Below are 18,126 nucleotides of genomic sequence, written 5' to 3'. Positions count from 1 at the left end.
CCTCCACAAAATATCTGAATATCGTACAGAGTGATTTGGATATTGTTACATCCCTAATCGTGAGACTTCCCACCATATCGTGAGCTTCCGCAATAAATATCATACCATGAGGTTCATACTGTGATGATATCGTATCGTGAGACTTGGATATCGTTACACCCCTATTAGTAACATAAAAAACAAAACGGTGTTCTTATTATGCCAGGTATCATCCTTTGTTACGTACTGTTTACTTGCATTACTTGAATACTTACATCTTGTTTATGTTGTTTTTATGTTGTTTTTGCTCTGTAAAGCACTTTGTGATTTTTTAAATTTTTTATTTATTTATTTTTTTAATCTGTGAAAGGTGCTATATAAGTAAAGATTTACTGACTTACTTACTTACCATCTTAATGAAAACACCATTGAATGCCATAATTTAAAGTTTTGGGTAAATTTTTTGTGTTTCCTGAAAAACTTATTTATTAAGAACTTATTTTAGGAAGGTGTCGATATACTCTTTTTTTTTTTTGGATTCTTAACCTTTTTGGATTCTCAACCTAAGTATCAGGTTTGATACTTTTTATATCAGTTCTATGATACTAAAATGTGCTTGTAAAAATATTAGTTGTGGCTCGAAAATTACAGCGAGCGGGCTTGCATCTCCACAAACCTGACTCTACTAGGGCCTGTTTCTCTGGAAATGTTGCTCCTTTGGTTGTAATCTTTGAGCCAGGCTGGCGTTACCTAGTTCCTCCGCTCAATTTAATTTCTCCACAGCGACTAGGTCAGGAATTGAAATACACTAGATGTTTTGCAAGAACCCCAGAAGTTGTAGCGAAAAGTTGTGAAGCCATGACGTTAAACTCAAGCACATGTCTGTGTCCCTTTGTGGAACAGCACAACAGTAAACAAAACTGTCAAGATGGATGTAGACGAAGACAGACATTCTGTGTTGTCAACGATTCCCGAGATCGAGGATTTAAAACTGGAACAAAGAGAATGTTTGGTGAATTTTATCAAGGGGAAAGACGTTATTGCTCTTCTTCCTAACGAGTTTGGCACATTACATACCAAATAGCAGCGTTTGGTTAAATAAAAAAAGTACCCACCTACTGTCGAGCGAACAAATCCTAATGCTGCGAGGATGAATCAGGCTAGTAACCTTCCACAAAATGACATCAAATCTATCTATCTCCTTGGAAAATGTTCCGAACTATGGCTTTAACTTTCTGTTTCCATGGAATCATGTAGGTGACGTGACATCTCCTCCAGAAAGATTCATACTGTAGCTTTTTAAAATGGAACAAACTTTAACTATATATGCTTGTATGAATGATTATACTGCAAGTTTCTTTTAATCTTTTCCACTTTTTTCCAACTTTTTGTCAGTAAACACAACACAAACTAATTTTTGTAGAACATTAAACTGCCACAAGCCTTGTTCTCTCCTAAATAATCCATCTTGTCTCCTCCAGGTCCCTATAAAGAACATAGAGAGGGAGCTGATTTGCCCCATCTGTAAGGAGCTCTTCACTCACCCCCTGATCCTGCCCTGTCAGCACAGCGTCTGTCACAAATGTGTCCGCGAGCTGCTCATGCTCAACCACGACGACTCCTTCGACGCGGGCTCCGAGTGCTCCTTACCCGGCAGCCCCAGGTCCCGGGTCCCGTCTCCCTCCATGGAAAGACTGGACCGCCTTGTCAGATCAGGTACAGGGAGACCACAAATATTTTGTTTACTCTTTTGGAATTAGTTTGTATTTCATCTGCATTAGGGTTGAAAATCAGATAATAATCAATACTAAAACTGGTTTTGAAACTAGATACTCATTTGAGCTGGTATCAAAGACAAAAATGATGATCTTTAGTAAGTATTTTAGTATTTTTTTTGTATTGTGATAACACTAGGTAAAAATATCACCAAATCTCAATAGGTGCCCAAATAAACTCAATTAGATGTATACAATTTAATTTTTAGCCCCATTTTGGTTGTATCTCAGGTTTTATTTTGGTAATTGACAGCATCAGCGTCTCACCTCTTCGAGAATGTTGCAGCCTCATGTTGTTTTAGTGCTGCCATTTGTCACACTGTTGATGACCGGGGCTTTCAGTGACCTGTTTAGATGTGTTGCTCCGTATTTCGAGCCGCTAATGAGGTAACAAAATTGCTCTTAAAGGTGCACTGGTGGTTTTCTGGAAGGTCCCTCACCAGCTTCTCTGCTCTCTGGAATGTTTGGAATGTTCCCCAGAGACAGCAGGGGACACCACAGGGCCAGGTTACATGTCTGATCTGTGAAGGAGCAAGCCCACTCTCAATAAGATGATCCATGTTATTGCGTGAAAAAGAAAGATGAATACAGAACATTTCCACGGAGACAAGCAGGTGGCAGATTCTTTAACGTCCAACTGGTTACACAACTTTGGTATTCTGGTTAATTGTATATTAAAGATGCGTTATTTGACGTTTATTGGTATGTTCCTTGCTTGTCTCAATGGACATGTTAAGGCTTTGCTTGGAAAGTTCCACCGTATGGCATTCATCTAATCTGTCTCCATGGAAAAAAGCAGATTACTGTATTTTCTGGACAATTGAGAGCACCTGAATATAAGCCGTATCAACAAAATTTTAACTACATTTTAAAATTGTAAATATATTGGCCACACCTGAATATAAGCCGCAGGTGTCCACGTCTTCAAGAACGTTTTCAAGTTCGGGTCGTCTGCTTTTATCACCCCTGAAAGTTTTAATTGTCTTTTTGCATTGAGTCAGTTCGTCACGCTGCCGTCGCCAAAATCTCACCATCGACTCAGTGATGTCGAGTTCACGTGCAGCAGCTTTGTTTACTTCTTTCACAGTCAGATCACTCGTCTTTAACTTAAAAGCTGCATCATCTGCATTTCTTCGTGTGTTTTCCATGAGGAGAGGGGTGTGTGCATGAAGCTCAAAATAGCTGTTCAAAACACAATCAAACTAGAATCTTCCTCGGCGCATCACTCCCGTCTCTCCATCTGCGCATGTCTCCTGCAGAAAGAGTCTCTGTCTTGTCTGGATCATGTCAGAGTCTTGGAGGATTTCAGCAGATTTCTGACTCTCCTGGGGGTTAGTTCTATCAATCAGGTGTGGGTGGATGTCAGGCTACTGAAGTTCGAGATGTTTCTTCTCATCATTTATGCAAACAGGTTATTAAGACGTATGCCACTCACTAATGTTAATTTAGCATCGTAACTTATTTTATCACATGGCAGTAAACTGTTTGAGTGCACTGACAATATCGCTCTCTAGTGTAGCAACTTCATGTTCACCCTAGATCCATGTGTGAGCCGCACAGACAGTTGTGTCTTCTGCGGTCAGGCTGCACGTATCCACGGTGTTGCCAAACCATAGACCGTAAATATGAATGGACAATGTGAAAAACAAATAATCCGTCCATATATTCGCCACATTGTTTTATTAGCCATAGGGTTCAAAGTGTAAAAAAAGAAAATGGCAGCTTATAGTCCGGAAATTACGGAATAAGTTTAAAATCCCTCAGCTGTCCAGATAGAATCCATGGCAAAAGGAGAAATGCAATTTGTCAATTGTTTCGCAGATCATCCAAGCTGCTTCTTCAGTTGGAAGTGGCTGAAGAAGCAGCTTGGATGATCTGCAAAACATATTGGGAAACAAATGACACATTGAATTTCTCCTTTTGCCAAGCAGGTGATAGTACCAGGCCATGTTACAGGTCAGAGACTGGAGAGGCGATCCTAGTAACAGTAAGAACACGTGTTTTTCCAGGTTATTTCCAAGCAAAAGGAACACCTGTAATAATTGAATAAATGCATGATGGGTAAATTACTTTAAAACTGTAATGTGTTATTTATTACTTGTTAGTGTCATTTCAAAGTAATTTGTTATATTACTGTGTTTTTTAAAATATAAAACATTACATGACTGTTGCAACACTTAAGTTACTCTCAACAAAATAACTGCGAAGATGCTGAACTTTTGCGCCGTATATGGACTGAACCAGGTCTAAACCAGGTCTAAACCAGGTCTAAACCAGGTCTAAACCAGGTCTAAACCAGGACTAGAACTTGCAATTTAGGACAGCCCCTGAGAGTACCCAGAGTCCGTGGAACAGGATGTCTGCAAGACGCGATTGGGCCTCAGCTGTGGTTAGTGCCGTGGAGTTCTGCGCCGGTCCTTTCGCTCGCAGTTACCTGACAGTCTACGCGGGCACGTCTTTGGCATTTCATTGCTGCTAATATCACGGTAATTTTAGCGAAAAACCCACCACTTCAATCCAGGTTAAAAAAAGCATTGTAACGCGCGTTACTGACATTTGTACCGAGTAAAATATTACCACTTTTTTCCCTGTAATCCCGAACATTACTGCGTTACAGCAAAAAGCAACGCATTACAGTAATATGTTACTTTTATAACGCGTTACTCCCAACACTGATGATGGGTAAATTAAATCTATCAGAAAAGATGGATGATAGTTACTTTTCTTGATCCTGAAGGAAATTCAAAGTTCAGCAGCAACAACATGGAAAAGAGAGTGCACCTTTTTAAATTAATCTGAACTAAAATGGGTAAAACCAGATTATTATCCCACATACCAGTAATTTAAAGTCTGGAACATACACATTTTATACATTGCTCAGCACAGAGGAGCCAGAGTTTCTGTTTGAACTAAAGGAAATGCATGTATCATATTTATTATAGGCTCCACAATGACTCACAAGAAAGTCAATATTACAGGAAGTAAGCACAGAGGATAAAAGGCATATGATCCTCCCTTTAATCCACATTGTTTCCAGCTGCACGGGACTTCAACTTCACAAATACAGTCTGAAGGGAAATGCATTGTTCAGCTCAAAATGTTTTGTCCAGAACACAATAATGATCTATTCTTGTATTTGTTCATGAGAAAAAAGGGCTGGTCTCAGGGGGAGGGCATCTTACAATAAAATTCAGTTTAAAAAAATCCAGACTGATCTCTTCTGTAATATTTTAATACAGATTGATATCAGTCTAGTCTCCACGCCCTTTGCTGCGTCCCTAGAGTGTATAAAGAAGCGGACTAAGGGAGTGTGACGTAGTGATAGTGAAGCTCATGATACTCGCAGTTTTAAGGGCAAAATTTGGAGCCATTTCCACAAAATAAAAACACCAGGACCATGTAGAGTAGGTTAATATGATTATTTTAAGGCCAAACTGACGAGATGTGACAATATTTCATCGTAAAGTTAATTGGAGCCAGGGTCAGTGGGGCCAGAAGATCCCCCATGAACATTCTGACGAAATCTGTGATGTTTTTCTAGTCTCCTGTGATATTTTTTTTCCTTTATTTTTTCCTCTCAAGCAGCCAATATCCTACAGGCTCTATTTGCACTTCACTTTTAATGTAAATTACTTCTGCAAACAAAAAAAGATCCTGTTTACATTCATAAAACCTGCTAATCCAGAAGTTTAGACCTTAAATATGTTCAGAAACCTGTGTTGGGAGTAACGCGTTATAAAAGTAACAAATTACTGTGATGCGTTGCTTTTTGCTGTAATGCAGTAGTGTAAGGCATTACAAGGGAAAAAAAAGGTGATATTTTACTTGGTACAAATGTCAGTAATGCACGTCACAATGCATTTTTAACCTGGATTGAAGTAGTGGGTTTTTAATTTTTCTTCATACGAATTCGTTAAAATCACAGTGATATCAGCAGCAGGGAAACGCCGTCCTGGTTTTAGTCCTGGTTTTAGTCCTGGTTTTAGTCCTGGTTTTAGTCCTGGTTTTAGTCCTGGTTAGTTCTGGTTTTAGTCCTGTTTTAGTCCTGGTTTTAGTCCTGGTTTTAGTCCTGGTTTTAGTCCTGGTTTTAGTCCTGGTTTTAGTCTGGTTTTAGTTCTGGTTTTAGTTCTGGTTTAGTTCTGGTTTTAGTTCTGGTTCTTTTAGTTCTGGTTTTAGTCCTGGTTTAGTCCTGGTTTTAGTTCTGGTTAGTTCTGGTTTAGTTCTGGTTTTAGTTCTGGTTTTAGTTCTGGTTTAGTCCTGGTTTTAGTCCTGGTTTTAGTCCGGTTTAGTCCTGGTTTTAGTCTGGTTTTAGTTCTGGTTTTAGTCTGGTTTTAGTCTTTAGTTCTGGTTTTAGTCCTGGTTTTTAGTCCTGGTTTTAGTCCTGGTTTAGACCTGGTTTAGACCTGGTTCAGTTCTGATTTAGTCCTGGGTTTAGACCTGGTCAGTCCTGTCTTTAGTCCTGTCTTTAGTCCTGTTTTAGTTCTGATTTAGTCTTCTGGGTTCAGTCCTGGGTTCAGTCCTGGGTTCAGTCCTGGGTTCAGTCCTGGGTTCAGTCCTGGGTTCAGTCCTGGGTTCAGTCCTGGGTTCAGTCCTGGGTTCAGTCCTGGGTCATTTCTGCTTTAGTCCTGGGTTTAGTCCTGGGTTTAGTCCTGGGTTTAGTCCTGGGTTTAGTCCTGGGTTTAGTCCTGGGTTTAGTCCTGGGTTTTGTCCTGGTTTCGTCCTGGGTTTTGTCCTGGTTTCAATGTGGTTTAGTCCTGGTTTCGACCTGGTTCATTCCTGATTTAGTCCTGGTTTCGACGTGGTTCAGTCTTGGGTTCAGTTCTGGGTTTAGACCTGGTTTAGACCCGGTTCACTTCATATATGGCACAAAAGTTTGACATCTTTGTACAGTTATTTTGGTGAGAGTAAATTAAAAGTGCTGCAGTAGTCGTGTAATGTTTTCCATTTTAAACAAAGTAATATTGTAATGTAACGAATTACTTTGAAATGACAGCAACAAATAATAAATAACACATTACAGTTTTGAAGTAACTTGCCCAAGAGTGTCAGAAACGCACAGTGATTCTAGTATTTCAGCAGTTCTTATTTCAGCCTCCTCTCAAATTTGAACTCTAAAATCTGCGTTTAAAACACAAATGGCAAATCTTGTGTCAGAAAAGTTCAATATTTTCCCCAAACCGTCGAGCTCTAGTTGGCACACACTCCTCCTCCCTCCTCCCTCTCGTGCCCTAGATAAACTGGGGCAAACAAAGTGGTTTAATTACTGTAATGTTTGGGTATTATGCTGTCTGTCATCGTGCCATTCTTAAATCCTGCCCGCTACTTCACGCTCAGGTTGTAAAATATACAACCGAAAACCTCACCGCAAAGTTTATCTGATGAACAAAACGCGAAGTTGGCGAAGCTACACAGCCGTAATTGTTTGTACTGTCTGTTTCTAACGGCCCAGAGGCACGGAGAATCCCAGATAATTTTACAGTAGCGCTAACATGAGGATTTGACTGTGCAGGATTAGTTTCTCTCCGTCTTTATCGGATTAACGGGCATCATGTGTGTGTATTATAAACTTATAAAGGGGAGAGAGCACCTGTAAGCTACTTTTCAGGAATTCTAAGTCATTAAAACCACGCTGAGCTGAAGGAAAGCCGACGTTGGGCGACGTTCAGGAAGTCGTACTAAAGAATTCAGGCCTTTTTAAACCGATTTTGGACACCTTGGTATTTCACATTGCATAATCTACAATAATAGTTTTTATTGGTGTGTGTGTTTGTGCGTGAATATTGCCAGCAGGCTTTGCAAGAACTCTGGCTGAAGGCACACTGAGAAATGAAAATGAATGAAATCAGAATTCAACTTCGCAAACCAGCACGATGTACAATATCGTCACGGTATGAACCTCACTGTACGATATTTATTGCGATATCGTGGGAAAGCTCACGATATGGTAGGGAGGCTCACGATTAGGAATGTAACAATAAAAAAATAAAAAAATCTCATAGTACGATATTTATTGTGATATTTTGTGGAGGCTGCGAACAAGACTGTTAAAGGGCCCATCTCGTGCAAAATCAACTTTTCAGAGCTTTCTACCTTCTAAGAGTGACGTGTGGGCCTTGTATATGTCGCCCAAGTGTTTTTTAGATTGATTCGGTGTTTTTTTTTAACAAATTGCAGCGTATTTCTGCCACCCTCCCACGTGACAACGAACTAAAGCTGCTACAACGATGACGCGGCAGATACACCCATGACGCATTTGATGTAGCAGAAAGCGTTTCGCACCCGCCCCCCTCCTCCGCCTCCGCTTCCTCCCCGCATCGTCTGACAATTCCCACATGAACACCTAAACAAAAGTGACAGCATAAGCTCATTGTTCTACACTGCAGTGAACACAATAAAATAAGTTTATCTACAAGTGTTTATTAATACTTTACCAATCAGTAATGTTCAGCTGATGTGGACGCGGTGCTTGAGCTTCGTGCACTTCAAAGTCCTCGTCCGATTCCGGGTCCAACACATGCGGCTGAACGCGATGTATCACCATGATGAATAAAAGTTTATTCCTGCTGCTATCAGGGTGCACGTCTGTCTCCCCCTCCCTCCCTGAGATGGGCGGAGGACGGGCGAATACGCTCCACCATAGCGTTTCAGTCTACACTGCCCAAGACGCAAAACTCTGGTCAGATCTGCTCACGTGACATACGCGTTTACGTCACATACATCACCACCGAGCCACCTGGCATGCATACCTGATCGAATTCCACACACTTTTGCGTCACTGTATGCAGGCAGATTTCCTTCCGAAACCGCTCGTCTAAACACAGAATAAAAACTGAAGACGGGACACCACTTTTGCGTCTTCTGTTCAGACCGTCATCATATAAATGAAGCCTAAACAAGCAACAAAACTCTACCACTGTAACAACATAATTTAGTAAAATAAACCAAAATATACTCTTGGTGATATATCATTGTAGCACTTACGATATCGATACTGTATCATCACACTGAACGATCTGATACATCGATATTTCAATATTTTTGGACACCCCTAGCTAGTATTCACGTGCATGATTCTTTTTTTTTCTCATACACGTCTTAAGAACAGCTTCACCTTCCAGTCTGAACATTTTATTCAGACTGGAAAGTGAAACCGGGCAGATTACCCCCCCACACACACACAGCCCATCAGATTTCTTCCCAGAGTCCCAAAGTGCTGTTTTTACTAAACACTTATGGGGGAGGGAGATGTAATTTAGCAAAGTTTGGTAATGCAGCTTTAATAGGCGTGAGACAAAGATTTTAGGTTCTAGATACAATTGCAGGATTTCTCAACCATGCAGGTATGTTTTTGATGTGCCTATATTATAACAGGGCTTAAAAGTGCTGTGCTGTTAAAAGGAAAAAAAAAAGTTGACTCAGCTTAAAATGGTAAGCAAAAAGACTGCAAAGCTTTTTTTGAGTTCACGGTTTCAATGAGGGTTCACCCCAAGAAATGATTCACTTATTTTTCCTTTTTACGAAACATGTGAATATTAGTTCACACAAAAACACATTTATAGTCCAGCAAGTGTTTTATTTGCTGTTTTGGTGAAGTTATTAATATTAGTTGATCAAAGAACTTTTGTTGGCGTAGGGAACTCAAAAAAGCTTTGCATCCGGTTTGCTTCCTATTTTAAGAGTGAACTGTAAGTGTACTTACATCCAAAAAGATTTGGATGTAAGTACAACAGAAGTAGAACATGAAAGCTCATTTATTAAATTTTTTGTTATTCAAGTTTTTATTTTATTTTACAGTTTTTATCATATAGCATAACAGACAGCAGCACATTACTTTGGGCCGAAGGAATAAAACAACAAATTTACCTGTATATATGCATATGCAAGTGCACTATATAGCAAAAATAAACAGTGAAATAAAACTGTCAAAGTGCATGTGACAAGCCTCCGTAACTCTCTAATTTCCACTCAATTTAACCTGTTACAAATACAATTAATTTCAATTCTAAATAAAAAGGCCACATCGATGCCACATCCATACAGTGGAAAAACAAAATTTCCCAATGTACCAGTTTCAAATGTATTATAGTCAATTGAGCAATCAAACCCGTCACAGGCATTTCAATCCATGTTATCATTCAACTGAGCCAATAATTTCTCATATGGGACTGTTTTCATCAAATTGTCCAGCCATCTGTTAAAGTCTGGAGGAGAAGGATCCTTGTGTAATGCCACATTTTAAAAACCCACTGGTCCGGACATATTCTGTCTTAACATTTCGTAGTGTTCTAATTATTCATTGCAGTGAATTTTATTAGCCACCGAGTGTCTCCGCTCAATTTCATTTCTCTCCAGTGACTAGGTCAGGAATCGGAATACACTAGAAGGTTTGCAAAAACCCTGGAAATGCGAGTTCGGGCACCAGCCAGTCAGCGAAGAGACATGCATTCTGTGTTGGCAACGATTCCCGAGATCGAGGATTTAAAGCCGGAACAAAGAGAAAGTTTAGCTAATTTTATCAAGGGGAAAGACGTTATTGCTCTTCTTCCTACAGGATTTGGGAAAAGCTTAGGTGGCACGTCACGACCAAATAACAGCGATTGGTTAAATAAAAAAAGTACCCGCCCACCGTCGAGCGAATGAATTCTAATGCTGCGAGGTCAGACGGTTTCTACGAAGTGAAACTGGCTGATGAATCAGGCTAGAATTTTATAAGCATGTTTCACAACTTTTGTAGGCCATGTAGCAGAGTTTTGCCATCACTGTAACGCAAACAACAACAACTAGTATGCTAACAGTGCACCAACATTATAACCTGAGTACATAGATGATGAAAATAATACTAAAAATATGACTAAATTCAGACAGTATACAGCAGTCTCTTTCTGACCCTTAAACTCATTATTATTTTGCATCGAGTTCAGCATTTACGCTTTCAGTATTGGTATTTTTAGTCTTTTCACTTCTGTTTTAGTTCAGAAAAAAGAAGTCTGTGACAAGTCTGCATTCCTCTCTGCCCCTTGAAGCTCCGAGCTGTGTTCCACTACATTGGCCTTCTCATTTGTACGCCTGTCCACTGCTCTATGGGGCAAACAAACATGCGGTAAATCCAGGAGGAAATGAACAAAAACAGACCCTACACCCACTGCCAGTGCATTAAAGGGCGGTGTGCAGTTTAGCGGGGCATGTTCTTCTGAGTGCGCACAGAGACGGGGCTCAAAGGGCTTTTGCTTCTCAAACAAGGCTCCTCTTCATCAGACCTGTTCCTGCACCTGAATGACTCGCTTCTTCACTGACCTGTGTCCATTCACGCACGAAATAACCAAATCAGCCGTAGAGTAAACAAATGAGGTTCCAGAGCAGATAAACTGTAAAGAGACACTGGACTATTAATATTAAAGCTGCACTGTGTAACTTATGGTAGGAGGTCCGTCCTGAAATGTTCCACACTATGGCATTTAATTTAACTATCACCATGGAGACGCGTAGGCCACATCACCAGGTCAAGTTACAGTTTTGAGAAATAAAACACTTGTAAATGAGTAAAAGCAAGATAAGTTTAATGCTACTGTGGAACATTTCAGGCAAAAATAAGATCACTGTGGAGACAAGAAATGTTACACAGTGCAGAAATGTTTTTTTTTAAAGGCACGTAATGAAACCCTTTTATAGCCCACTTTTTTTTTTCTAAACTTTATGAATTTTTAGGACAGTTTACAGTAGTGTTTGCTCATTGAAACACACCTGGAGTTGTGTTGTGTTTATTTATACTAGGTTTGACTAACTGTACATATTCAGTAGGGTGGTCCAAAAATTAGTTTATTTTATTTATTTTTTAGATTCTTTAGATTAGAACCCAGCATTTCATATCCATATTCCATATGTTCCAAATCTGGCCAAAATATTTGAGTCCAAATTTTGTGCAAATTAATTTTATATTTTGAGGTGGCTCAAGACACTTGAAAATTGCCCTATACTATAACATAACAAACCAAATAAATAAGGTTTATTTGAACAATTTGTCATTTTATTCTGCAAACACAAACTGAAACTTGCGAAAAAAAAAAAAAAAAAAGTCTATAAAAGTTGCTTGGAAAATCGATAAAAATTTACTTGAAAATGGAAAATTTGTTAATTTCCAGGAATCAGTTTTAGGGAAACCTCTAAAACGTCTCCTTTTTCTTCCAAATTTCCTTCTTCCTAAATCTTCTCCATAAATCTTTTGGATGCTAAAGCCTAATGCAAGGTTCTAATCGAGGTGATCTGAAATTTTTTACCATGCCTTGATGGACCAGCCTAATATCCAGTCTGCACCTATAACTGAGGTACAGAACTTTAATAGGTATAGGAACAGGGAGACTAGTAAAATTAACTAACTTCTCAAGAGTTCAAAACACTGTGTTCCTCTTGCTGATGTCATGAGGTGACTTTTTACAAATTTTAGGTTGTAACACTGAAAAGCCAATGTGAAACGGTGTCCAAATGTATTTTCGTTTTAAAAAGCCTGAATAATCCGTAATATTAGTCCTTTTAAGCAGTACAACTTGCTTCCAAACTTAGAAATCTCATTAGCTCGTCGTCATGGTGATGTAACCTTCCTTATAGCAATGACTGGATTATGTGAGGGGTCTGAGAGGGAGACTTAACGCTATATTTATCAATGCGCCGAGTGGATGAGCCTTTCTGTACGAACGCGCCGACGAGCACTTTTAATTATGTCCGACGCGTGCTGGTCAATAAAGGGTGGGATTTCAATTTGAACAAGTCGTAATTTCAGGAGGAGGACAGGGGAAACTATAAATCTTTTAGACGGTTCAGTGGTAGGAATGTATGTTTATCCATCCTGTTTATCCCAACAGAAAACAAATGTTCAGCCTCATCCTGAGTTCACAAATTTGCCGTGTTAATCTAATGTGATAAATTCCTTTTTTAACGTACAACCTGTATCTTTGTGACTGAAATATACAACCACATTCTGAGTTTATAGTGGAAATGTATATTATTTTAGCTCATTTGTGTTGACAGAGAAGACATTAAACTTTTTTCCAGTTTTTGTTTCATGTGGATAGGCTCTGTAATCGCACAGATAATGGTCATTAATCAAGTGTAAACTGTGTAATGATGTAAATTTCTTGTTTAAAGGTACAATATGTTCTAGAGGTGGCAAGTCACCTGCATGATTCCATGGAAACAGAAAATTAAAACCCTGTTTCAGAACACGTTTATCTCCATATAGATGTCTTTTAATGCCATACTGTGGAATATTGTTAGTCTGTCATCAACCTCCCAGCATTAGGATTCATTCGCTCAACGGTAGGCGAGTACTTTTTTTTATTTAACCAATTGGCAGTGTTGGGGAGTAACAGATTACATGTACTGGAGTTACGTAATCAGAGTACAAATTATGAGTAACTGTATTCAGTTACAGTTACTGTTTCAGTGAGTGGTAATTGGATTACAGTTACTTTGTTGAAATAAATGGATTACACTGCGGTATTTTCCTGTTTTCACATTTCAGACTATATCCCTTTTTTTTTTTCGGTAATTCCACTCATTGCCGGACACCAAACCAGGTCTAAAACCAGGTCTAAAACCAGGTCTAAAACCAGGTCTAAACCAGGACTAAAACCAGGACTAAACCAGGACTAAAACCAGGACTAAAACCAGGACTAAACCAGGACTAAAACCAGGACTAAAACCAGGACTAAACCAGGACTAAACCAGGACTAAAACCAGGACTAAAACCAGGACTAAAACCAGGTCTAAACCATGATTTAACAGGACTAAATCATGCTGCATGGACCGTGTCTCCTCCTCTTCTATCAATAATATTTTTAATACGGTTAAGGAAAGTCTGGGCTTTTTTATTGACTTTTAGCAGAAAAAACATCTTATGTGAAGATTTCCTCGTCTTTGCTTCTCTACAGCAAATCAAATAATCCAAAGTATTCAGATTATTTTACTCACTTTAAGTAATTTAATGGATTACGTTACAAACTACATTTTGGGGTATGTAATCTGTAATCTGTAGTTGAATACATTTTAAAAGTCACCTTCCCAACACTGCCAATTGCTGCTATTTCGTGACGTATGAAAAGTGATGTCCAGGTAATCGCCAGCACAACAGCAAACAAAGCAAAGAGTGAAAATGTCTGTCAACGATCATTGTCGTATCTGCGAGATGAACTTGCGAATTAAAGGTGCAAAAAAAAAAAAAAAAAAAAAAAAAAAAAGCGAAGTTTGTATCATCTACATCCATCTCGACCGACTGTTGTGCTGTACCACAAAAGGGACCCAGACAGACGCTTGAGTTTGACGTCAAGGCTTCACAGCTCTTCGCTGATTGGCCGGTGCACGTTCTAAAACTTCCGGGGTTATTTCACAAACAGTTTAGTGTATTCTGATTCCTGACCAAGGCACTGGAGAGAAATGAAATTGAGCGGAGGCACTAGGTGGCGCTGGCCTGGCTATAATATTGTAGCCAAAGGAACAACATTTCCATGGAAATAAGCAGAAGGGGGAGGTTAGAGTCAGGTTTGTGGAGATGCAAGCCAGCTCACAGTGCAGACATGTGTTTCTGTGTTTTTCAGTGCAGTAAACAAAACCCACAAATTGTACCATTTAAAATTAAAAAAATAACATATCCACCTCAATTTTAAACTAATGAGTTCTTCTTGCAATATTATGTCGTCATGTGAACTTATTTGTTGGCTTAAAAGTTTAAAAGGGGCAAGTTGTACCAAAAAAAAATCCTAACCTGCCCACTTCCATTTTTAAATTATGGGTTTTTCTTACAGTCTTTATCATGTCATGTGAGTTTCTGTGTTTTAAATTGTGCTGTCGGGTGATCTGTGTCAACATGTCCGATCTTTACTAACTGTTTTCACTGCTTTAAATTGCAAATATGTCTTAATTTCTGGCTGTGTTTCTAACCGCCATGCCATGTTTTTTATTTATTTCCGAATGATCAAATCTCACTCATGTCATTTCACTTTTGCCTTGTTTTTTGTTTTTGATTCACCTTTTGCATATCTGTCCCGTTGCTTGCAGCCTCAGTCCGGCGGTCGATGGGGAGCCGAGGTAGACGTGGGCCTCGTGTTTTCAGTAGCTATAGTAGTGAGTACGGTGTTGCCATAGAAACCCTGTGATTGACACCTTAGTTTGGTTCCGCCCCCTTTCTCTTAATTAGCTGTAGCCATGTCAATGCTCACATACAGACTTTTACTACTAGTGACTGAAATAGACACGAAAATAAACGTCCACTGAGCATGAGGAAGCAGAATTTATACATTTAGGACTACTTTCCATTTTATATTACGGTAATTGTAATGTACCAGATTTTACTGTCTTAAAATGACAAAAATTTAATTGGTTCTCAAAATTAAATGGTTTGCAGTGGTCCAAAGTTATTCCTCACTTACTTTATGCATTCTGAGCAACTATTTTATTTATTTATTTATTTTGCACATATATAACATAACAATAAAAAAGCACACTAGATAAAAAAGTAGGTGCTGGAAGAGGTAAAAAAAAAAAAAAAAAGGGCTAATATTAAACCATTTTACGTACAAGATGCAAAAACACACACACAAAAAAAAATCACAAAAAAGGAGCACAGATGCAGAGAGCTGAATCCGCTGCGTCTTTATGCGCCACCATTCAAACATAATCCTTATACTTAATGACAACTGTTAATTTGTTTTATTTATTATTAATTCTTGCACTTTGACGGAGCAGGTCTGAATTTTATTATACTATTGTTTAATGACAATAAAGGCTTTCAATTCTATTCTAAACCCTCCACCTTATGAATACATTAAAATTTAACATTATAGCTGTGCGTTAATAAAAAAATTACATTTACACACCTTAGATTAAATACATTTGATTCAAACATGGATTAAAACACAATTAAACATGCACAATTGAATGATTATCAAACATTAAACATTATCATGAAATATCAAACATTTCCTCAAACTCTTTTTAAACCACTTTTCTGATGCCTTCTCTAACCAGGTGTGAAAACTGGCTCCACAATTTATCGTAGGCAAAACTGAGTTCTTGATGCGACACTTTTTGAAACTTACGGTTTTGACGAGTTTTGTGTCTGTGAATCTCTGCATTGGTTTTAAAGTAAAATGTGGAATGTTTAGGGATTGTAGGTGTATTATAAAGAATTGTATACAAAAAAAAATTAAATAAAACAAATTTGATAAATTAGTGGCAGGGAATGAATTGCAATTCCAACAAAACGTCTTTGCACCAATAATATTTTGTACAGAGTAGTTTGGAGAGTACTTGCCCAGACTATAATACAATATGACAGATGGGGATAAATTAAACTATAGTATAATGTAAGTATAGATTTTGAGTCCAGAATTTCACAAACTTTTCTTATAATACCAAGAGATGTATACATTTTTCTGGTCACCCAGTCAGCTGCTCTTTCCAGTTTAGATTATTGATAATGACTCCCCAAATTTTGGTGGATGAGACACAAGTTATTTTACTTTGATCAATTTTGATTTTAGTGTTGGCAACCTAATTATTCACAGCGATTATAAGTTTGTGAGTGCTTTTCACAACTTTCAGAGCACAGTTTTGTTTTCACTCCACTGCTGACAACAACAAACATGTGCATTTCCTGTTTCGCCGATGATACAAATGCTTTATAATTAGATGCAGACAGCACACATTTTGTCAAACTGAAGTACTATACATCATATCTTTATTGGGGCAAGATGGTTTTTGCAACATTACAATAAACAAAACTGGTATAGTGCCTTTTTAAGAATGAAATGGACTTTTTTTTCTAATAGGGCTTTTTAAATCCAAACCAAACTCCCAAACAAAACTTGGATTCACTTTTCACCAATGTTCAAATCCAAGCTAGAGTATTTCAAACAATTTACACTGTTTACGGTCACAGTTGATGGAGTGAAAATCATAATTGTATAGAAGTAGTGTTACTTCAAAGTCTCACACTAAATAAAAGTTTAAAAAAAAAGTTCGACTCTTAGATGTACAATGTCTAAAATCACAGACAAATTTCATACATTCAACTGGTACAGCACCTTTTTAAAAGAAATGAAATGGACTTTTTCTAATCCAAACCAAACTCCAACCAAATCTTGTTCACTTTTCTCCACTGTTCAAATGGCTAGAGTATTTAAAACAATTTAGACTAGACCTTGGTGTTTTTGCAGACTTGCGGTCGCACCGTCAATATTGGACTTGCCAAATAAGGATCCACAGCCAACATTCATTTAACAGGGGGTGGAGGTTTCCTAGGAATTGGGAGTGCGGAGGAATTTGCCTATTTAAGCTTGTGTGCTAACGTGCCAGGTCTGTTTTTTCTTTAGCAAACATAGTCTGAGTAAAGCTTAAAAACAGAATTGGTTCATTTTAAACAGTTTGCAGACGTCTAAAGTTATTCCTCACTTGCCTTACCTACAAGCTGAGCATCCTAATTATTCACCGCGATGAGTTTAAAAGAGCTTTTCATAACTTTCAGAGACCAGCGCAGAGTTTTGCCACGACAATAAAGCAACAACTAGAACACTAAGCGCACACTTCCTGATTCTCAGACAATAGAGAACATAGAGAAAAATCCCACACACCGTCTTTCTTGCAAAATGTGAGATTTATTAAGACAAACCATGCAACATTTCGGCACTTAGACCTTTATCAGGCAAATGGAGTGAGAGCTCAGGTGGTTGTCTTAAATAGGGTGTGGCAAGCACCCAAGGGTGACAAGGTCGTAAAGGAACAGTGTACCCAAAACGCCATAATTCAAAAACAAAGGTATTCAACCAGAGAGTGTATAAAAGAAGTGGACTAAGCGAGGGTGAGGTCATTCATAGCGTTCAGTGCTGCTCAAATGAAGCTTGCGATGCTCATGGTTACAGGAGCGAATAGGATTTTTTTTGATGGACAAAATGGCGAGAAAAAAAAAAAAAAATTCAGGATCATGTAGAGCGAACATACGAATACGAATATTTTAAGACCAAAATGACGAGGCTCACAGCAGCAGTTACAGAGAGAGGGACGATAAGATCCAAATGTAAATCAATTGGAGCCAGAGTCAGAAGGAGCCAGAAGAGCCTCCTGGCGAACTTCCTATTTGACACGTGGCGGCTACAGCGTTAACTCTGTCCACTCATATATACGGTCTATGTAGTAGGAGTAGTAGGAGTAGTAGTAGGAAAAAAAAGAAAATAGAAAAAAAGGAAAAAAAATAGAAAAATTAGGAAAAAATAGAAAAATGAAAAAAATAAAAATAAAAAAGAAATGAAAAAATAGAAAAATAAAATTGAAAAATGAAAAAAATACAAATATAAAAATAAAAAACAGACAGAAAAAATTTTAATAA

The 18,126-nt window shown here is 38.3% G+C and overlaps 1 protein-coding gene across 1 annotated transcript in view; it reads left to right on the top strand.

The window, feature by feature from the left end:
* Positions 1-18,126, top strand: part of trim36 (tripartite motif containing 36) — an 80,760-nt gene that overhangs the window by 15,440 nt on the left and 47,194 nt on the right. The window contains 1 exon segment of the mRNA XM_055161625.1: positions 1,461-1,695. Coding sequence (XP_055017600.1) covers positions 1,461-1,695 — 235 coding nt within the window.

Source organism: Boleophthalmus pectinirostris, unplaced genomic scaffold (genome assembly GCF_026225935.1).
Source record: "Boleophthalmus pectinirostris isolate CB_2022bp ecotype Guang Dong unplaced genomic scaffold, ASM2622593v1 HiC_scaffold_4, whole genome shotgun sequence".
NCBI lineage: Eukaryota > Metazoa > Chordata > Actinopteri > Gobiiformes > Gobiidae > Boleophthalmus > Boleophthalmus pectinirostris.
This window is presented reverse-complemented; position numbering and strand designations above follow the sequence as displayed.